This window comes from Filicampus tigris, chromosome 17, assembly GCF_054856515.1.
Source record: "Filicampus tigris isolate MCC_2025a chromosome 17, RoL_Ftig_1.0, whole genome shotgun sequence".
Classification (NCBI taxonomy): Eukaryota; Metazoa; Chordata; class Actinopteri; order Syngnathiformes; family Syngnathidae; genus Filicampus; species Filicampus tigris.
Genome location: NC_141233.1, coordinates 11,930,342 through 11,952,844, shown reverse-complemented (window position 1 = coordinate 11,952,844; position 22,503 = coordinate 11,930,342). Strand labels below are relative to the sequence as shown.

The 22,503-nt window shown below is 40.5% G+C and overlaps 2 protein-coding genes across 5 annotated transcripts in view; one reads left to right on the top strand and one right to left on the bottom strand.

Annotated features, from left to right (window-relative positions):
• Positions 1 to 151: 151 nt before the first annotated feature.
• hpda (4-hydroxyphenylpyruvate dioxygenase a) lies at positions 152 to 8,277 on the bottom strand. The gene is made up of 14 exons (XM_086012236.1): positions 8,182 to 8,277; positions 8,044 to 8,070; positions 7,842 to 7,904; positions 6,524 to 6,628; positions 6,397 to 6,439; positions 6,226 to 6,308; positions 3,780 to 3,869; positions 3,587 to 3,693; positions 3,006 to 3,083; positions 2,137 to 2,299; positions 1,988 to 2,059; positions 1,724 to 1,846; positions 1,541 to 1,657; positions 152 to 534 (listed from the first exon to the last, which is right to left on the bottom strand). The coding sequence occupies exons 1-14, from the start codon at positions 8,182 to 8,184 to the stop codon at positions 421 to 423; spliced, it is 1,188 nt and encodes a 395-aa protein (XP_085868362.1). The 5' UTR covers positions 8,185 to 8,277; the 3' UTR covers positions 152 to 420.
• Positions 8,278 to 11,259: 2,982 nt separating this feature from the next.
• The window catches only part of mtmr4 (myotubularin related protein 4), a 36,498-nt gene continuing 25,254 nt past the window's right edge, over positions 11,260 to 22,503 (top strand). Inside the window, exons 1-2 of one of the 4 annotated variants that reach the window (XM_086012368.1) lie at positions 11,260 to 11,376; positions 16,655 to 16,737. In XM_086012368.1, the coding sequence (XP_085868494.1) occupies positions 16,735 to 16,737 (3 nt within the window). In that variant the 5' untranslated portion in view covers positions 11,260 to 11,376; positions 16,655 to 16,734. Of the gene's footprint in view, positions 11,377 to 13,497; positions 13,663 to 16,654; positions 16,738 to 20,895; positions 21,501 to 22,503 lie in introns of those variants that run through there. The other 3 variants (XM_086012369.1, XM_086012366.1, XM_086012367.1) reach the window with 3 other exon arrangements.

Below are 22,503 nucleotides of genomic sequence, written 5' to 3'. Positions count from 1 at the left end.
ATTATACTTGAACAGCCACAAAGTTAACCAACTCCCACTTTTGAATTTTTTTTTTTTTATATTAAAAGGAGTTGATTCATTGCTGGTTAGATCAAATATTGTACGAATTGCTTGATCGTGCTTAATCTCCATCAGAAAAAAAAAACACGAATTGCAGAAGTTTTTTTATTCATAGCTGAATTCACTAATGTCATATATGTAAATAAGGACGTAAATCCAATAGATGCATGTACTGTGTAATCGTGGGATGCACAACACCTAATGGGCACATGATGATCAAGATGGCTGTTGGTCAAAGTATTCCTCTCACGTCTTATGACTATCTATATTTAGCCATTCAGTCAAACCAAAAACTTGGAGACAGCCAGCACTCCGTACATGGCTTTATGGAAGTTGTTGTCGATGTGCCGCTAAACAGAATCAGTAGAAAGCCTGGGCCTGGCCCTTGGGCGTCACCACGGTCAGGTTGCCTCTGGCTTCTTGGTCCATCTCGATGGCCTCAAAGAGGGACTTGAAGTTTCCTGCCCCAAAGCCCTGGAGAGAGAGCACATGCACGTAGATGATTGATTCCATTTTGATGATAAATATTCTCTTGAGGTGATTAAACACGTCCGTATTTTCATTGCTCATCGCAGTCACTTTCTATTGTGTTCTCGTCTGCCGACTTGGCGAGACTCTGCGGAGACGTTCCTTATGAGAAATAAAAGCGGTGGTGGGGGGGGGGGTGATGATGGGTGTTGCAACCCAAACCGAAGAGCAAAACCCTCGCGGGGAGCCTTTGAATCTGTGTGATTGATTTACTGAATTTTTTAACAAGCGGCATCGTGTCAAGAGTGCTCAATATGGGTGGGAGCCATAAACAGGTGTTCAGTCTGCTCTGCTTCTTTTATAATTAATGACGTTGAAGCTTAGAAGCTACAGGTGTTCAGAACCGTGTTCGCCACTTATAGTCATAAAAGTCTCAACACTGAATCAATCAAGGGGGTGGTCACTTTGGTACAAAAATGAAAATTAAAAAAAAACATGGAAAATGTACATTCAGTTGAAGGAAATAAGTATTTGATCCCCTACAGTCTCCTCTTTCCAATTTGAGAAAGTGTAATTAGTTGAGCTTCACAATCTTCCACTTTGGAAGTCAGTCCACGTTCAGCTATATTACTCTCAGAAGAATTTTCTGAATCAAGCTTTTGTTGAGGTTTAGTTCCAGTGCGGCCGTTTGGATCGACTTTACCTGGCGTTGTGCAAAGGGCTGCACTAGGAGTTTGGTGTTTTCGCAAAAAAGTCCTTGACGCCAACAGATAAAATGTCAACATCTTTTAGAGATAACCAGATTGAGAATATGACCGTGGGTGTGTGCACATTTATTGCATTATATAAATCAAAAAAAAAAAAAAAAACGCATGCTGATAAAGTGAATTTAATGTACTGAGAAAAATTTTCTGGGAATTTGAAATTTGCAAGCATTAAACGTGTGGCTAATGCTCAGGCATGCCGTTACTTGAACGCGTTTAATGCATTTGTAAAATTATTTCAAACTTACAAAGTGGTTGTTCCTTTGGATGACCTCCAAGAAGAGGGTAGGTCTATCCTGCACAGGTTTGGTGAAGATTTGGAGGAGGTAGCCCTTGTCATCAAAGTCAACTAAGATTTTCAGTTCCTTGAAAGGAAATATAGCAGGACGTCAGCAAAACGGAGAATAACGTTGAAATCGCCATCTCCTCACCTGCAAACGGTTGAGGTCCTCCTTCACTTTTATCTTGGCAATTTTGAGCTTCTCCCTTAGGGTGTCGTAGTAGGTGTCAGGTGCTGAGAGGAACTCCATCCCTCGGGCGCGCAGGTTCACAATCTTTTGGTGAGGTTACAAACAGGAAAAGTTAAAAAAAAAAAAAAATGGAGGTGGGGGCAGTAAAACGTGTCATGACTTGTCTATTTTGGAAGTCAAGGTGTGTCAGCATAACTGGAATTCTGATGATGATTAAACACTCACAGCTTGGATGATGTTTGATGTGTTGAGGGCAATGTGCTGAACGCCTGCCCCCCCGTTATAGTCACAATATTCCTGAGTGAAGATGTCAAACCTTGTTGCAGTGGTTAAATTCCGAATGCAGATACAGGTATGCTAGTTTCAGGTCCCACCTGTATTTGTGACTTCTTTTTCCCCACTGCGGGTTCATTGATGGGCATCTTAATGGTTTCTTCATAGTTGGTCACCACGATGGACCTGAGTGAACTGTACTGTGTGTGGATCTGCTTGTCATCTATGGACCAGAACCGATGGAACATCAAGCACTTCTGATACCTGCGAGGTGGAGGGTGAAAAAACACGACATTTCACACTAAAGGTACTACCGAGCGGACACGAGTTGAATTGAGTCCGATTCATTTTTGATCCCAATGGCAAAGGTGTTTCAAGTTACAAATTCAAGAGTCCTCAAAGGACTGTTTCAAGGGTGGTTTAGGGTTTCAAATAGGGGTTTTCTAGCCAGCGTTCAACTTTAGGATATTTTTATCTTATTAAACAATTGGTTAAAATAAAATTACAACATGAGACTGACATTCATATTCATATTTTAACTTCTTTTTTTTTTTTTTTTTAAACCTCATCTACTAATGGCTCATCTATCCACAACACACAAATCATCTAACATTGGTGAAAACTATACCTCCTGCTTTCTTGCTGTTATAATAAGTGTTTGGACTACAGGAAAATGGTGACTAATGTAAATTTGGTCTGGCATAGGAGTGAATGCTTGTAATGTCAGAATTCGTTTTCAAGATCGGGCATGATGTTCATGTGGCATTGCTGGCTGCCGACAGAAGGAGAGGAAGGAGAACACAATATAGTGGCGGGTCATGATGGCCTGGTGGTCCTGCATAATGCAAAAAAAGCTGCTTTACTTATACTGTAGGCTACGTGTGGATTGGTCATGTACAAAATGTTTCAATGTCCTTTGGACGGTGCTGTGTCAACTGTGTGTGGACGTGCTGTCAAGCACGAGGCTTACCAGTCCGATGTTGGCACCATTTGGTCATCTGGCTGGTTTCCCACTATGTGATCGATGAAGCGCAAACCTACTTGTGGGCTGCAGAGAAAAAAAAACAAAAAACTGCAGAGGTACTTTGATACTGGAAACACAAACATTTGTAATGAACCCTGACATCCTCATTTTTACATCTGTACATTCCAGGGGCAGTGGAACATGCATTTCACCTTCTGAAGAGGAAACTGAAGGAAACATACAAGAACTCAAAGAGGCTGCAGTAAAGGCCTGGAAAAGCGTTTCAAATGAAGAATGCAACAGTCTGATCAAGTTGATGGGTGGCAGTCTTAATGCAGTTATTCCAAGTAAGGGGTATGGCCGCAAATATTAAATGTTATTCACTTTAAGTTAGGCTCTGTAAAGCACTTTGGGCACCATATGGTGTGGATTAATCCATTTATCATTTTAATTTAAAACCTAAATGTCTCCAGTGTATAATTAAAAAAAGAAAGAAAGAATTGACCTTGCCGTTCCAATACATTTGGAGGGTACTGGAAGTCTGTCAAATTATACTCCATGTTATCATATTAATTAAAGACACTCACAGTTTGGCTAAGAGTGGATCTCTAAACATGGGTTCTTTGTAGCCAGGCAGGAAAAGACCTTTGTAGGGCCCCAAGTACTCAATAAATGTGTGCGTCGTATCTCCATACTGCAGACAGGACATGAGAATGATGTCATATTTCAATTCCATGAGTGCATCCAATTCCATTTCAGCGAGTGCGAGTGTTTACGCACCGTCTGCACCACAGCATACTTGACCCTGCCGTGAATGTCCTCCTCAACCCAGGGATCCTTCACAATGACGGCTCCTCGCTGCTTGGCCGTCTGACAGTGAGTGCAAAGCATGCAAGACTTATCTGTTTGAGTCTGCCTCCACTTTACAGGGCGTCTGGGTGCCCTCCAGTGGTTGGAAAACAACCTAACTTGTCTAGTCACGAACACAGCACCAAGGCACATATTTGTATTTATTCATTATTACTATTATATATTTATTAGGGCCGTCAAAATTAAAGCATTAACTATGGAGATTAATTTAAATTTCATAACGCACAAAAAAAATTAACTCAGTTAACTCCGTTTTATTTACTTCCTGTAGGAGCCGACCTCTGCTCACTCTACAGCCAAACTTAGAGCAGAGTCACTGTCGCAAAGACGGACTTTTGCGTGGTTTTACTTTAAAAAGTTGCTTGACGCCTCATTGGAGAAATCCAAAATAATTTGCACACTTTGCACAGACAAATTCAAATACCATATTAGTTGTATGTCTTTGCTGTATCGTTCAACTGTTGTATATTACAGGAAAAGAATCGTATTCAAGGATCAAAGAAAGCTATTAGAACTTTCTTTGAATCGAAATATACTTTTATTTTTTTTCCACATTGATTTACAGATTTTACTCAAGTAAATAACAGTTCCAATTTTCGTAAGAAAATTGTAGTTGAAAAATACGATTAATCGCGATTAATTATGGAAGATTTAGCGATTGATTTGTTTAAAAATTGTAATCGTTTGGCAACACTAATATTTATTTATTTGCAGTTTTGGAAAGGAGCTTTTCACATTAACCCTGTGATTGACAGGCTATCAGTCCATGGTGTACTGCGATGGACAAATGGCTAGCTGGACTTCTGAATGGATAGATGATTACAGAATTCCTTCAACCTCTTATTTTTCCATAACAGATTTCTCTATTCGACCATGATAGAACATTATAGTTCAATTTCAATAAACGTTTAACAGCAAATGATGCACTCATCGCATGGCGAATAACTATTACTTCAGCTTCCTGGAAGGTGAGTCCCGTTCCGTTGCTGTAACATTAACACTAAATCGAGCTGACTTTTTGGTCCACGTTCCAACCATCCACTTTAGATACAATGAAGTTTAGAGATCCCACTGTAGTTCAAAGTTGTACATTTGTCTGACCAGTCTGGGTCTTTATTTGTTTGTTCGAACCTCCGCTTTGACCTTGGTGTAGATAAGTCCAATCGAGTGCTCAAACTTCAACGCTTTCATGTTTTATCCATTTCACCACATTCTCATCCAAGCATAACAAGATGGAAAAGTGGTCATGTGAGAAAAAGCCTTCAAATGAAAGCTGAACTGAAGGATGTTTTTGCTTTGAAATACTGTACAAAAATGATTAAACACACCGGTTGTGCAATTTTAGTGTGTCCTCAAAAGCAGCATCCTTATCTCTACTGACCTCAGTGAAGTTGAAACAATATATGTACATTTAAGTCTGTGTAAACTTGTGGGGCTTGTATTTAAATGTTTACATATACCATAACTCTTGTGTAATTACAGTGAAACCTCCACAGTTGAATGCCCCAAAAGGTTCAAAACATCCTATTCAAATATTATGGAACAGCAGCTCATTGATTATTGACAGTAAAGGACAAAATGTTTAGCTTTTTCTTTTTTTTACAGTTACAATCACAGAATGAATTAAACTTCTAGGTCAAGGTACCCACCTTATATCAATTACAATTATACATGTTTTTTTCACATTTTATCAAGCGGATGCTAACATAAATGCACAATGGCTAATTATTATATAGTAATATGAAAATTTGGTGGACTGGGAATGACATCACAGCTGTGATTGGTCATTACCCGAGCCCTGGGTAGTTGTGATGTCATTTTCAGTCAACAGAAGTGACAAAATGGCCGCCCCCAGAGAAGGCTAAAAACAGGTGGATTAACTCTTCTATTCATATTTATCAGAATGCCTTGTTTCAACTAGTGGGTCTAAATAGGACATATTCTTGAAAAAAATAGGTTTGGGTTGACTTCCTTTTTAAGCTTCTTGTTTACTCTATTATTTTTCGCTGTACCTATAAAAGACCCCACTAGGGACCTAAAAAAATACCATTAGGTGACAGTATCTATGTGTAAACATCGTACACCATGGTCTGTCAGGCATCTTCAAAAGGTGAGTATTGTTAATTTAATTTTGGTTCATGTTTGCTATATTTAACCGTGATGAACTTCTTTTTACACTTGCATGATTGTTTGGAATGTTAAACCAAATGTTTTGTAATGTGATTTGTATTGTATTGTATTTGTATTTTGTAATTAGATTGGTTTGTATTTGCAGAGCTTCGGAGAAGTTTCAGAAAACATGCTATGACTTTCTGGCATGCAATGTATTTTTAACACTCGAAATACACAACTTTACCTTGATTAAGTAGTCACAGTCCTCCACTTGGAACGCGATGTCTTTGGCTCCATCTCCGTGCTTCATCAAGTGCTCGCCCATCTCTGACAGGACATGCCACCATGTTGATATTACGGAAACATTTCATATTTAATGTACTGTTTTTCTCATATGCCTTCACAAGCTTCTTGCCTTCGTTTCCAGGATTGAGTGCAGAATCAAATACAAATATGATCTGTTTGGAGTATAGAGCAGAGTCGAAACCGAGGCTGGGCATGCGGTTAAAAACTGGGATTTCATGATGTCAAAGGTGCCGTACCTTATCTTGCCTGATGACATGTGAAACTACCTCTCGGCTGCCAGTCTCCAAGCCCTTGTAGGCCAGAGGCTCGAAGCCCATCTTGTCACAGTAGAAGGAAGCAGCCTGGAGACAGGAACAAAAGTCTTTTCCATGAAGGTAATGTCCGCCAATTGATAATATTGACGGTGAATAATTCAACCCAAGTTCTGTGCAGCCTGGCAAGAATCCCAAGGATCACATTAGTTAAGTCTAACTTTTGTTGTTGTTATTTGGAAATGACCCTTTTAAAATAAATTGTATAGTTCAAAGGTCATTATTGTAGCACATGACCAAACCATAGCTAGCTGGTACTATGAAGATTAGGAAATAATTTACCTCCACATAAGGAAATTCGTGTCAAAGTGTATTTCAAACTGGTAGCCCTTCATATTAATCAGTACCCAAGAAGTAGCTCTCAGTTTCAAAAAGGTTGATGACCCCTCCTCTAGAGCATTCTAATCAATATTTTGACTACAGTATTGGGTATGCGTGTATGTAAATATTAATAATTTAGATATGAACGTTTTTTCGAAAAAAAATAAAAATAACAAAAATTATAATAATTATTACCATTATCGTAAATGCAGTTTTTTAAGGTATTTAGCTGCCCTGCAGTGACATTTCTTGCTAAATTATCAATCCATCAATTTTCTATAGCGCTTGTCCTCACTTGGGTTGTTGGTAAACTGGAACCAATCCCGGCTGTTTTTTGGCAAGAGGCTGGGGACACCTTGGACTAGCCAACTGACAAAAAGGCATATACCAACCACCATTCACACATCTATCAATAATTTAGTCTTAACCTAAAATCCCAAATTGAAAATGCAGACTGGAGCAATTATTACATTTTTGGGAACTGGAAAAAAAAAAAACCTACAGGCAACTGTTGACCGGCAATCCATACTCCTTTTGGCATTGAAATATTTTGATCATTTTTTAAAAATCTTTTTGTATTTCAAACGGTGAAACTGGAAAAAGACGTCATGTGCAGCTGCGGCAATGTTGAAAGACCACCCTGTTTAAAATGACATTGTAGTATAACGAAGGTATATTCACCATTCAGTACAGTAAGGAAGACAGTTTTTGTTTATCGGTATCTATCAAAGAGGTTAGGATTAAATGTTTAATCTCCTTCCTACTCCTTTTCGGAGAATCTTAGTGGCTTACTCTACTACAATTTGTTGTTATTGTGCGGGGGGAAATCGTTTTTGCATCGTTTGCATGCAAAATGATCAGTACAGACTTTTAAAGATGACAAATAACTGGTTTTGTGATATGGCTGCATTTGCATACTGACCTGTTTGGCATTGCCGACCCAGAAGGTGATATGATGAAACCTGACAAATTTTCCCCTATCAGGCTAGAAAAGACAGATTAAGTGTGTTCACTTTTTACATATTTCACAGATATCAGTAGCTCCTACATTTAGCATTAACGTAAATAATTTATTCTAGTATGTACCACCTTTCCTTCAAATATCACACTACATTGCAACTTACCTTCTCCCCTTTGTCAGTGTAGGTTGTCTAAAAAGAAACAACAAATATTGATTGACGCCATCAAAGTCGGCAAAGTGTATAGTTCTTATTATTTACGGTTTCTGTCACCATCATGTTAACTGACTATGATAATCTTACCATGTCGCGATTGGAGCCTCAGTTCAGGGAGAGCAACATCAAAATCATCGTCCGTGTCTCTGCTGCTGATATGTACTGACCTGATGGCAAGACGTGATTGGTCATTGGGTATCTACACCCACCTGTCCAGTGCCCACCTCCTCTTAGTGTCACTCTCGCGGAACAAGTTCAACTGCACTCATTTGTCTTGCACCCACAATCTGGTCGCACAACATTTGTCATTAATCCGACATATGAACTTTTTTAATTCACATATTAAAAGACCCATCGACCTGAATGCAAATTGTACAATTACGTTTGGGCATCTGCTGTCCTCATTGGAGTCATGGGTGAGCTGGAGCCTATCTGTGTCAGGGAACATACTGGGCTGGTCATTTGCAGGGCACATAAAGACAAACAAGCATTCACACTCACATTTACACCTATCGACAATTTAGATTCTTCGGTGAAACGAACAAGCATGCTTTTATAATGTGGGAGGAAGTAGCATGAAGAAAGGCCATGCAGCACGAGGAGACCAACGCAAAGATTCAAACTCAAATCCTCTCCACAGTAAGGCAGATGAGCTAACCGGCAATTTTGCTGCCATGTGGACAGTGGCGGCTCGTCAATAGAGGGCACTAGGGCACCGGCATAATTCTCAGCTGAGTCACCTTGAATTAGACAAAAAAAAAGAAAATGAAAGAATACAGTAGTTTTGTTTGTCTCTGTTGTCTCATTTTATGACGCAACTTCAAGTTTGGGCATAACAATGTTTTCCCATAGACTTTAGTCAAAAGTTTGACATTAGCAGTAGCTTCTCTGATGGAAACGCTATTGCTGATTGACTAGTAGAGTGGACCTACTTCTGCTGTTTGTGTGGCCAGGGGCAGGTGGCAATTTGGAAATTCTGCTGAACTCTCGAACGGCCGGTCCATTCCGCATTGACCTGGAGCAGGGAAGAAAAATGCGACAAAGGCGAGCACCCATGTTGCACGAAGATTGTTCCCCGCTGAAACAACCCCTATGTTAATTTTAACGTGTATTGTATATGTGGCTTCTGTACAGTCATAACAATGTACCTTGCTTAAAGTAAAAGTCAACCCCAAACAATTCTTTACAATAATATGTTCTATGCTCCTACACTAGTCTAAACACACCATTCTGATAAATACCACGTTTGTGGAATATGAGTGAGCAGCAAAATCCACCTTATTTTGCTCTCTCAGGGAGCGGCCATTTTGTCACTTCTGTGGACTGAAAGTGACATCACAGTTGCTCAGGGCTCAGCTAATGACCAATCACGGCTCACCTGTTTTCTGAAGCTGAGCCATGATCGATCATTACCTGAGCCCTGAGCTACTGTGATGTCATTTTCAATTGACAGCAAGTGACAAAATGCCCACGCCCAGAGAGGGACAAAAACAGGTGGATTTTAATGCTTATCTCACATTCCATATACTGAATATTAATCAGAAATCCGTGTTTAAACTAGTGGGATTGCATAGAACTTATTCTTGTCAAGAAAATCTTTGGGTACTGCTCCCGCTCCGCCCTCTCCCTGAATTGCTCCCGCAATTGGGCTCAGGCATGCAACTCACACACACAAAAACACATTTTATTGCCCTGGGTGGAACATGTTGATGTGCTACTTATTTAACGTAATTTACGTGCACATTGTTTTATGTTAGTACTTGTATTATTTTTCATACACTGGAAAATGTACTTATGCTTTTCGCAAGTGTAGTACCTGTCTGTTATACCTTAAAACAAAGAAACGTGAACTTGACTTCTTTCAAATGTAATGTTTCATATTTATGGACTAGAAGTGCCCTTTTTCATTCTAATATGTGCTGTAATTATGACTTTGCAGATTGTGGTCACGTTAGCGCCGTATGAACGGAATGAACTGTGTAAAACTATAAATATTCCTTCCTCTGCCACCAGAGGAGGCAGTTCTGCGTGAGTTGAGAGGTCAGTGAATACCGGTCAATTTTGACATTTGCTTGTTGATGAGCTGAATTATCGTGTGAATCTGTTGGTCTTGTTTAAAAACTAAATAAATAAATAAATAAATATAATATATATATATATATATATATATATATATATATTTTATATATATATATATATATATATATATATATTTTTTTTTTTATATATATATATATATATATATATATATATATATATATATATATATATATATATATATATATATATATATATATTTTTTTTTTTTATATATATATATATATATATATATATAAAATATATATATATATATATATATATATATATACATATATATATATATATATATATAAGTAAATCAAAATCAAAACACACACTGTGTTGACGTTGTTCAGTGTCTTGTGGCTACTCACTGGTACCGGGGAGCATTCTTGGTCAGTTCCTGTCTGTAACCGAGGCCAACCAACAAAAACGCTCCATGTCTATGACAGAGGCCATACATAATGCAAACATCTCTGTATCAGGTTAACGCTTATCTTCTTTCGTAAATGCTGCAGCGAGCCATTTTTTTCTGTTAGTCTTGATAACAAATAAATGTTGAGTTAACTATTAATCCAAGTGATAATCAATGAAGAATGAAGATGCCGAGTCATGAAGGAAACAGGCTTGTCACACTCGAATGACACAATTCCCTTTTTTTCAGGTGTCTTTTTGTGATATTACTTTCCACAAACGAGTGATTATAAATCATGCTCATGTGAAACTGAGATCAAAATTCTAACGATTATAATTGCAAAGTGTCTTTAATTTATTTATATCAATTATATAAAACGGAGATCAGAATTCTTACACTTATAATTGCAAAGTGACTTTAATTTATTTGTATCAATTATTGAACTATTTCACATGTGAACAGGTTTTGGACGGTATGCGCTATTTGTCGTGTGCGTGTCTGGTTTGAAGCACAGTGTAGTGTACGTGTTTCCAGTGTCTGCCGCGCTGTGATTTTCTATTGGTGGGTTCCGGGCTTCTATTGACACGTGATTGGCTTTGCTGTGGGTGTGTATGAGCCGCACGGATTAGTATCGTCGATTATCATTGGCCATCGGGAATGTTGTATGGCAATTGGGCTATAAGACCTAAATTTCTCTCTCACGATTGGTTGACAAGGTTGTCATCGCGCAAGAATGCGGAAGTTGTGCAGTCTACTGAGTCACCGTCGTGTCAGCTGATTCTCGTAGAGTGAGTAACTTGATTTAACTTTTAAAATATGTAACTTGACAATAGAGTTTGCCCACGTACGTGTTTGGTGGTTTTCGGGCATGTGTTTGGAGACTTGAATAAAGAGCTGCTTTGAAATTTGCGTGTGCCGAACGGTCAAAATATACAGCCCTGGTCAACTAGTACTCGGGGCCGGTAACTAGCTTGATATGCTAACGTTTGCAAACACAGCCCACCTCAGCCATATACTTTTGCTTTGTCTTCTTATCGTCTTTTGTCCGGTATCAGCTGGTCAGCTGCTATATGAAATATGCTTTCACTTTCTCTTGACAAGTCTAGAAACTTCACATCGGTTTTTACACGTTCACACCTGTTGTTTGTTAGTGGCGAGAGGCACCTGGTGAGTGTGACATGCTGGCATATCGGAATTTACTATAGTTATCAGTTATGTCTAAACTGAATAACAGTTTATGGGAAGGCGCATTTCCCTAACTTAACAACTTGCTGCATTTGTCTCGTTGTTTTATTGTCATTGTGTTGTTTTAATTATCTACAATGAAATCTTGTTAGAAAACGTTTCAGATTTCGGACTTGACCTCATCTGATTATGTCATTTATTTGGAACAAACTTAAATCACATACAACTGTGGCTAAATTTGGAGGGAAATGGTCTTTTAATTGTTTTCGAGTACTTCTACTTAAGATCGGCTTGTTAGTGATTAATACGTGGTTAAAGTCTGGAAGTTTTGGATTCAAATTTATATTCATTGATGCCTTTATATTAATTGATGACCGTAAATTGTCTATAGGTGTGAAAATGAGTGTAAATGATTGGTTGTCTATCTGTCTGAGCCCTGTGAATGGCTGGCGACTAGTCCAGGGTGAACTGTGCATCTGCCAAAATCAACTGGCATAGGCTCCTGCTCAACCCTGACCCTAATAAGGACAAGTGCTATAGAAACTAGACTGATGGATCTAATCCAGTCCATTTGTATAATTAAGCAAAATTACATGAGAGGGAGTGATGTACTCTATATATGGCTGGCCTGTTGCCTCCGACTGACAGAAATCAGCCGGCATATAAAATAACATCATTATTCCCGCTTGGGTGGTGTTGCTTAAATATATGATGTGAAAATAAAGTTACAATAGTCAAGAGGGGGGCTTATTATGAATTTGTAACTTTTCATAATAGTAATAGTAACTGTTTTTATAGTGAATGCTGCTACATTACTTTTCTATACTGCATGTTGTGCACTATCTTAGTTCATATTGGGTTGGGATTGATGTTTGAATTGGAAAAATACATAAAATCAAAATGTTGGGTTTCGCTGCATTATAAAATGTTGATCTGTCCAAAATAGTGCAGGCCTATACATGTATGTACCATCTTGTCTGAAATAGAGGGCCTGTACAGTTGCATCTCATTTAACTATCCAAAAATGCATATAAGTGTAGAAAATGGTGGAAATAGTTTCAACGTTTTGTTTAAGTTTTAAATCTTTATTTCAGTAGTTCAGTTGAAAAACATTTCTATTCAGTCAATTTCATTAAACACATTGGAAATGACTTTTTAGACACTGGAATCCTCCCTAATTTCTATTTTTAAAAATGTGTGTATTTAATTTTCTAATCTCTTAATGGGGGATTTGGCATTTCCCTTTGCTCCAAGATATATTTCTCAAAGTTGTAAAAATATTTCCTGTGTTTAGTAAATCTGTATCATGAAATCCACAATTTGAATTGCACTACTAACATGACGTTTTCCACAAATTTATTGAGGCACCTGTATATAAAGCAAACACACTAGCCACACCCTGTCGATGCATTTGTACAAACAAAGCCAAAACATAAAACCCAGAAAGACTTTTGATATGTTTTAAGAGTTCAAAGCATTGACTCCACCCAATTTGCGTTGTTACAGTGAAAATTGTAGTAATATAAACTGTTTCTGCTTGACTGCACGTTACTTTTCATGGTCCACTTACAGTAGAGGCCTTTCCTGTTTTCTTTTATTGAGTCATACGTGAACGTGAGTTGAATGCCCAGTCGTATTGCTTCTCTCACATTGGCAAATTTGGCACGAAAGAGTGGGAGGGAAGCCAGAGTAAGTACTAGACACAAGGAGAGGGAGGGGAGGTGTGTCATGCCCTGGATAACACTCAGTGTGTTTGTGTGTGTGCCTGTGTATGGGAGACTACAACGACTGCTACTTTGCAAGGCATTGAGCGTTTAACTCCGACAATTAAATTGTCGAAGGTTTCGGCAGAGTTGCTCAGGACCCAAGGACTCTGCGCTCTGTCGGGGGTAAGTTGTTTCCATTGAGTTTTGGAGTGTTGGTGAAGCAGTTTATTTATTTTTTTCCTCTCCGCGGGGCCGTGTGTAGAAGGGGGTGTGTCTGAGGGGGAAGCGTAGGGAAGTGAGGCATCAGCTCTGTACTGTGAAAAATGTCGGTTTTAAAGTTGTCCTTGTGCTCGGTGTGTCGCTTCCACATAACATCGAGGTCAAGGCGCAATAAAGTCAACAGCGTGTATGTTATGTCTGCCTTTCTACGTGTGTTACATGCTACATTCTGGTCAACTGATCTGTTGTGCTCAATGCAATGCCCAACTTGGAAATGGTGGAACTCGATACAGTTTACCTTGCCAGCATAAAACCCTTTTTAACAATACAATCAATGAAACATTCTTAATGTCAAGTGTGAAGAAATAAGTTAGCCACTGTTAACATTAAACATTCAAGTCTTAAAGCTGCATTCCGCAGGATTTCAAGTTTCTAATCGCTACTCCCACCTTGTGGCCGAAAAATGAAATTGCACACTCTTTTCTTTGCATGCACGATGCATGTTCTCGTAGAAGCACGACTGATAGACTCAGCACAGAGGCTGGAATCGTCGTAACAAATGGCGATTGAGGGGGAAAAAAACCCAAACATTCACTGCTCAGTGTGATATGGCCGTGAATGCCCTCGGCATAATGGCGTTTAAATTCCGCTAGCATGCTGTGGCTACAATATGCTATCATTACAGAGGAAACTAGGGTGACATTTACCCTGAACGCAACACCGCGGAATGGAACGTCTTTTATTCATAACATCATACTTTCAATTTCATCAATTGTTGGCATTCCGTTCATGCTAATATCACTTCTTACCTTTTGGAGTAGAAAGAGAGCCATTTGCGCTTTGCTTTTCAAGCCCAAGTCCGATCTCGGTACTGTCCACCACTCAAATGCGAAACCAATGTTTACCCGAGTTCTTGCCCAGCGTCGGTCACTTGTAAGTTTCGTTCTTTTTTTGTTTTGTTTGTTTGTTTGTTTTGTTTTTGTTTTTTCTGCTTGTCATGGTTTTCCTTTTTTTGGGCCTTCCTTGGAGAAACTGTGGGTGTCTGGGGCATGCTAGACGGTGGTCTTTTCTGAGCAGTTATATTTTCCGTTATTGCGAAATAGCTTCGGGTCGCGTCTCTGTGAGACGACGACGAGAACATGCATGATGTCACATTTGCAAAATGAGCATGGGAATATGGAACCCGATTCCAGTCTGAAAATTATCTAGAGCCTTGCAAGAATACCCATTGTGAACAGCTAAAGTGTTAATCTGCTATTTATAAGATTTGTGTGTCATAACTGGTCAAATGAAAAGGCTATTGTAAAGAAATCCTGCGGCAAAATCCTGCGCAGTGCAGCTTTAAATTTAAAGGGGACATTTACATAGGTAACTGGTTCTTTAGAGTGCTTTCTTAGCAATCAAGTGTGAAATTAAGCCACCAAGTCAATCTGCTTATTTTATTTCACACTTCTGCCCCACTGTTGTTCAACAGTGGTGGCTTTGTGCAAGATAAGCAGATCTGCATTGAGTTTTTGTTGGATGGATTAGTGAGAAGCCAAAAGTCACGGAAACCACAGCTAAGCGTTAGCTAACGGCATAACCTTCTGGCAATCAGTACTTAATTGCTCTGTGAAGCATCAATATAGTTTTTGCTGATGTGTCCATGCGCACTCAGTGAACCTCTGCCTCCACAAGTTGAAATTTTGAGTAGACACAAGCTCCGTCCCTCACATCATATCCAATATGGCTGTGTTCACATTGACAAGCATGTAAACAACTGTCATGCTCGGATGCCCAAATTGCATGTCGAGTGCCAAAACCGGACATTGGCAACACAGAATAAACAAAATAAAAATAAAAAATCCAAATAATCAAAGTTGAATAGTGTTTTAGTTGACCTGAGCTGACTCTTCCCCCATAGATTTTAAAGTAGAGTAACCTCCATATTTCTTCACAATCTTGACGTTTATTTTGCTAATTTCATCATCAATACACTTCCTAATATAGCATACAGTATTTGGAGCATATTTTATTGTCAATGGTTACTCTGTAGTTTTTATTTGCCGCGGGTGTGTATATAATTTTTTTTTAAATTTGTTGTTTGAGATGACGCGGCTGTTTATTAATCATGCATTGGTGCGTTTCAATGATGTCAGGAATGCATTGATGAGGTTTCTCCAGTTTATGCCCCCCCCCCCCCCCCGAATAGGCTAATTGTGCCACTTGACAGCAAAACATCGGCATTGCGTCACTTGAGCCATGCAGTGTAAATTCAGCCTCAGTTGGTCACTGAACTGAACTCTCGTGCGTTGTGCTGAGGCGATATGCTGATACCTGGGGTGGCGTCGTCCTTGATAGCCGTCCATCTGTTTGAATAAGTGCTTTGAGATTTTAGAGGCTCATTCTTTCAGGAGAATTGTCATCAAATTCTGAATTGTTGAACAGTTTAATCTCATCTGCGCTGCATACCTTTATCCGATTGGCCAAACCTCTCGCTTTCACGGTCAGCGGAGCGGTTCAAAATTCTCATAGTAGCTAACCAGTTGTTATAATGATTTGCAGGAGGAGGTTGTCATGCATTTGCAGGCATCCACGCCAGAGCACCAGTTTGTTTGTTGGGTGTGGAGTGGAAACGTGCAATTTATTCCCTTGGCCCCATTTCTTAACATGCATTAACCTGCACATCTCTGTGCAGGACTGGATGTTCTGTCTTTACGCAAACTTGCTCCCATCGCCGATGACTGCTTGTAGTTTCCAGCAACTACTTTAACCTCACTGTCTTGTGAATTATTTTATGAATTTAGTGCCAGTTTTTACTCTGCATGCTGTACTTAAGGCCAGGGAAGAACCACTTTTCAATCTAGCTCCTTTTGCAATTGCACGCTCGGTGCACACTACTCAACCGCCCACGCACAAACATCTTTCCGCACACACCCACTGTATCTTAAAGTTGATGTTTTTCCTATGTTGGCAGGAGTTGTCAGTGGAAAGGCCAAGCCCAGTAGACAGGCGGAGAGGGCGGGACGAGGAGCACCCACGCCTACTGTCTTCAGCATGGTAAGCAAATGAGCAAGGTGGTGTGGGTGTTTGTTCCAAATGCTTCTGCTTCTTCACAGTGTGTTTTTTACACACACACACACACAAACAAAATATTCCGGGACACGCTGCCCTCAAACAGGAAGTGGCATTCCACTCTCACATGCCCAGACAAAATGCATTGTGTTGTAACATGTTCAGCAACAGGGTGTACTCCTGTGAGATATTGTCTTTTTTTTTTTTTTTTTTTTAAATCTTTCATTGCACATTTCCAGTTCAGGCAGCAGATTAGTGATTGCAATGTCACTATTCTGATGCATTTCATTGGTTAAGAGATTGAGAATTAGATAATAAATAGAAAATGACGTATACGCTCTCCCGCCTTTAAGGGTAGAAAGACGCTACAGCGCTCCCGGCTCTAGTGGTAGAAACGCGGTTATGTGCTCCCGTCCTTAATGGGTTAAAAAGATGTGAGTGTATCGAATCAAACCAAGTCGAATCATTCAAATTCAAAATGTATCAAGATGCTCATCTAATCGCCGTTTAATGGAGAATTATATCTGCGAAGAAACTCATTGCATCATACCCTATTGAATTCAGGCGTATCGAAATGAACCGTAATCCTGCTGATTTGAACCAAGTTGAGTTATTCCACTTTAATACTAGGACTAGCTCTACCAGAGCCGCCATTTTGATGGCTTGCGCTGCGTTTGCGCCCGGACAATGGCGTCATTGCCCAAAAAGTTTATTACTCGATGTTTGCGTAGCTAATAAAGGTATTGTGTTTTATTAAAATTCTCTTGAGTATATTTTAATATAAATGAATGGGAAACAGGTGTTTGGATCGACTCCTATCCCGTGTGGTTATTTTGCTGATTGCGGGTCAGCTGTTATGAAACATACAGTATGAGTGTGGTGCCGAAGGAAAGGAGACGCACTAGTTGTGTCGCAAGACTACCGAACATCACTTTGCAAGAACAGGAAGTAAACCGGAAGTATGTTACACAAAACAACCCCGTCCTGAACACACCCCTTGAGCAACTCTTGTCAACAAGAACCACATTAGCTTATTTCTTTATTGATTTTGACTGTCTGGCCTGTCCAGCCAAAAATGTCACGACTAACAGCCTAAATCCACGTGTCACGGCTCCACTTTGCTAGGGCTGGGCGGGGAAAACTGCTCGCTCACATTCGCTGTGAGCAAAACCATCCAGCGACCACTGATCATCAGACTCAACCTCGTCAATATGTCGAAGCAGATGTAACGCCTCCTCTGCTGTATACGTTTTTGTTTCACATTCTTGCGTGACTGGACAAATCAGGCTATTAACGTGAATACAAGCAGTTTATTTCCTTGATCGTGTCGCAACTCTGCCTATCGGAGTTGTACCGGTAATTGTTCGAGATGCTTGAAATAATTAAAAAAATAATAATAATCATGTATGTTTTTCCATGTCACATCCAAGCCCTCTAGACATGATTGTATTTGCTGCGTTTTTGCAAACACATTTCCTGAAATGCTCCACATCAGCTGTGGAAGGCCTCTGAACTCACTGCTGGCAGTCGCAAATATGTAAGGATTGAAGGGCCACTGTTGGAAAACTGAAATGAAAAATGCCAACTAGTTTCTGGAGAGATGATTTCCTATTTGAAAGGAAAGGCATCATCTTAATAAGACAAAGCCAGTGTCCTTGCTCTTTCTCGGCCAGCACAACAACAGAAAGCTAATGGCAACCAGATGAGGCACAAAATGATTTAAAAGAGACTCATAGGCACAGCTTTTATTCAGCACAGAAGGGAGATGTGGTAGGAGGATATGTGTCCCAAAATTCCCGGTCAACTCGGTGGACAGAATGCAAACATGGCGGGCCGCCCAGCGCTTTGCTTTTATGGGGCACACAATCAAGCAGTTGGTTTAATTGACGGCGTGGCTGATGAGCAAATAATGTGCCCGCCCAGGCATGTAAATGAGAGAGCACGGACTTCAGTTTGCCCAGGGTTAGCCGTGTCCTCACAGTCAGTTTTACACATTTCTCAACAGCGGCGCTTACATTATCCGTGACATTTGTGGCTGCACTTCAGGTGGGTTGGCAAAGTGGAAAGCAGTATTTGAAGACTTTGTGACATCTATGAACTTCTGTAGTATCACTGGTTATGCTAATTTCTCTTCTCGGTTGTCTTGGGTCGTGTTCTTTCAGGTGGGATTAGAAGACATTTTGCTCCATTGGTAATAGGATCCCTATAATCCAGTCTTGTGAAGCAGCGATTAATTGCTTTCAGTGTTCTCACCAAAACAATAAGGGAAGTATTGAGTTCATATTGTTTTCCACGCGCGCTGCCGTATTGGAAGATGGATAATGCCGGCAGGGAAGCTCGGACAATGGTGTTATTTTATCCTGCCTCGAGAGTTGGAACGTATGGTAACGCTACCCCTTAGCACTTAGCAGGACGGGCTACTGTGGATGGAAGTTTGTTTTGCTGGCCTACATGAGTCACCTGTATGTTTTTGTCAGTCTATAGTTCATTCTCGGTCATTGAACTACAGTAAATATCCAAACTACTCGGGGCATTTCCTTAGTGTTTGTCCAACTGGCAGGAATTGCATCCCAACATAACCTCTTTTGTAGAGGTAATACAGTATGTTACCAGGAATTGTCTTCCCAGTTGATAAAGTAAACAGCCTGCATTTTTATCCTTGAATGCTTGCCTTGAATTTGGTTCGTATCAGGGTCAGTGCAGTTCTTCACGTACGACGGGTTCTGCAATTATTCTAGCAGCCAACCTAATTTGTGGAAAATGTTCCAGAATGTGGCTTTATATTTCAATTTTTTTGCAGGTACTTGCCGCTTTAATGTTGTTAGAGTCCTCCTTGGTTGTGCATGTTCAAATTCACATACAGGGCAGTTGTCTATAGTGGCGTCGAAATGTTGTAGACATTGGTATCTTGGGTGTCCTGCTTTCCTAAACAAAGACATTCATTGTTGGTTTTTGCACTTGATTAGTATTAGTATGAATGTTTGTCTATTAGCCCTTCAATTGGCTGGCGACCAGTCCAGGGTGTACCCCGCCTCTCAAACGTCAGCTGGTATAGGCTCCAGCTCGCTTGCAACAGGACAAGGGGATGGCAAACAGATGATTGGATGGTTAGATTATGCTGCAATAAAAGCTTTCAAAATGCAAAATCAAATTACCATTTGGATATATAGTACCATATAATCCCACATATAAAGAAAAAAAAAAAAAGGGATATGTGTGGAATTTGGTTTCTGTTGGTCTGTTTGCATGCATTATATTAGAATGGACAATTTTAATTCTCAGAATGATGATGAATGTTTTTTGGGAAGTTTATGATCTGATTTCCTCCAAAGACTATCAAAGTCCTTTCCTTGGAGCACTCAACTGAAATGTTATTTTCCTTCTCTTACCTTTTTATTCTTGTAAAATACAAAACATCCAGTACATTTATGGCTTTGCACACGTGTAATTTGATTATGAGAGCAAGCTTATCTTCCATTTTTGCCGGTTCTGTACGCCTATTGTACAGATAGGACATATGGTGCATATGTCCTGTGTGTTAAATAATGTGAGGTCATACAGTTGATGGCGAAAGGGTGTCACGACTTGCCAGTGCAGCCATGGGGTGGTGACGGATGAGGTGCGCGTGTCCACCTGTGTTGTATGGGACAATGTAGGCACCATTGAAATATTATGACCTTCAGAAAATAGAATATGCTTTGGATGAAAGCAATAGACTACCTGTCAGCCACGTTTTTAGCTAGGGGACAGGAAGACGTGGCGTTTGTAGAATGCTGTGTCACTGGAGATCTCCGCATAGTCACTTTCCTTAGCAAGCCCTCCCCTTCCTATCCGCTGCACTGCAATTTATCCCCCCAAATCACGTGCTATCAAATGATGTTCTGTTGTCCAACCAGGGTGCTCTATTTATGAGAATGGGTTTCTCTTTTATTATTATTATTTTTTTTTTTTTTTGTTAAGCACAGCCTCCGCTGACAGCTGTGCGATTCATCAAGGCAGCACGGCGGATGGCGCACGCATAGGAGCAAGAGTGTTCCCTGCGCGCCGGCGCTAGCGCGAGCTGTACCTTGCCTCGTTGCTGAGGGAGCGGCGTATTTATGAGATGTCGGTGAAGGGTGAACAAGGAGGGAGTGGGGGAGGAGTACAGAGATGAGAGGGAGACTCGAGGAGAAATGTGAGCGTGTGAATATGAGAGAGGGATGTTGATGCTAATGCAGAGGGCGGAGCTTGGCTGGCATCTCCCTCTGCCATACCAGCTCTCACTCTCTTCGTGTTTTTTTTATCCCCCACCTTGCTTCCACTTACTACAGCACAGGGCGCATCCATCTCACCGCTATTGTTTTCACCTCGACTCGGCTGACCCAGTGGACTGCTGCCTTATTTTTTTTTTTTGTATCTTTAAGGACTATCGGGCCACTCTCTCAGCTGCGCAGCAGGGGCCGTCTTGACACATGGCTATGAGGGGGTGTGGTGTGGTGCGATGAATCCCTGATTTAAGAACCGGGACCGGCGTGTTGTCCCGCAGCCCTCCGCGAGAAGCTGTAAATTTAAGGGAAGTTAAGCAGGGGGATTGGTGGTGGAAGAGGAGTGACGACGAGAATCGGGTTGAGGAGAAGAATGATGGTGCCGGCTCCTCGTGCGGTGGTCGTGCTGCTCCTCCATAGGCTGCGTGTCATCCAAGCACAGCTCCACGTCACCTCGACATGAGCGTTGCAGGAAGAGCATCCTGCTCCATGCTCAATTGCTTTGTAAGTCCATAGGCATTTATTTCTTCATATTATTTATTTTTTTATTCATGACTTTGTTTTTTGATGGTTGTGCATCAAAGCCCGTCTCACCCTAACTTGCTAGTGGGCCTGCCTGCCAATCACTGAGGGGAGGGGGGGGTTCGTGGTGCTGCTTGATACACGTGAGCGCTGCAGTTATTGAGTAACCATTGCAGACTTCATCTACAAGTGTCTTGTCATGTGTAAGGTGGTGATGAAAACGCTACTTTTGTGAAAGTCCTCACGCCACTGCGTTGTAGGGTGGGGATCTGAGCTGTCTGCCCGCTGATCCTGATTGGATGCCAGGAGGCCGGTGGTTAAAATGTGTGTTGCTCAGATGAAACGTGTTACGCTGACAGCCTTAGTGCTCATACGTGTTCCCTGCAGTAAAGAGTTCAGAGTGTCGGGATGTACCAAGCTATTAGTGACAATGACTTATACGGAACAGGTGGTTCACTTAGTTTCCATCTTTTGTTCTAGTGGTGAATAAGCTGAGGAGGGCTAGGAACAAGACTCTTGCTAGTCTATGGCGTTTAATGATTCGATGGACGCTTAGTAAGCCTCTTTTGTTCATATGACTTCATGTTTTCTTTAAATTCTTGAATGAATAACTACATAAGTATGAATTGGTTTATTTTCACATTCAAAGCGGAAATATTAAGGAAAATGGACTAACTGCCTATTAGACAAATTGTTGCATCTCTGGAGTACCTGTCCAACCATCACGTGTGAAATTAAACATCTTCACCAGCCTATTTTTTTTTTACACTCGTTCCGAGTGTTGCTGAGTTGTGACATTGCAATTTGTCAATGACATGTACACACAGTGCATTGTATGAAGGACTGCCTCTACAAGTGTGAATGTTTCCTTGGCTTTAGGATCAGATGCTTTCTTTCCCCACATTCTGGTATCTGCTCCCGCAAGGAGAGGCCTCCACCCTCCTCTCGCTTGCATGAGGCATGACTGAAACTGGCTAATTTCAGC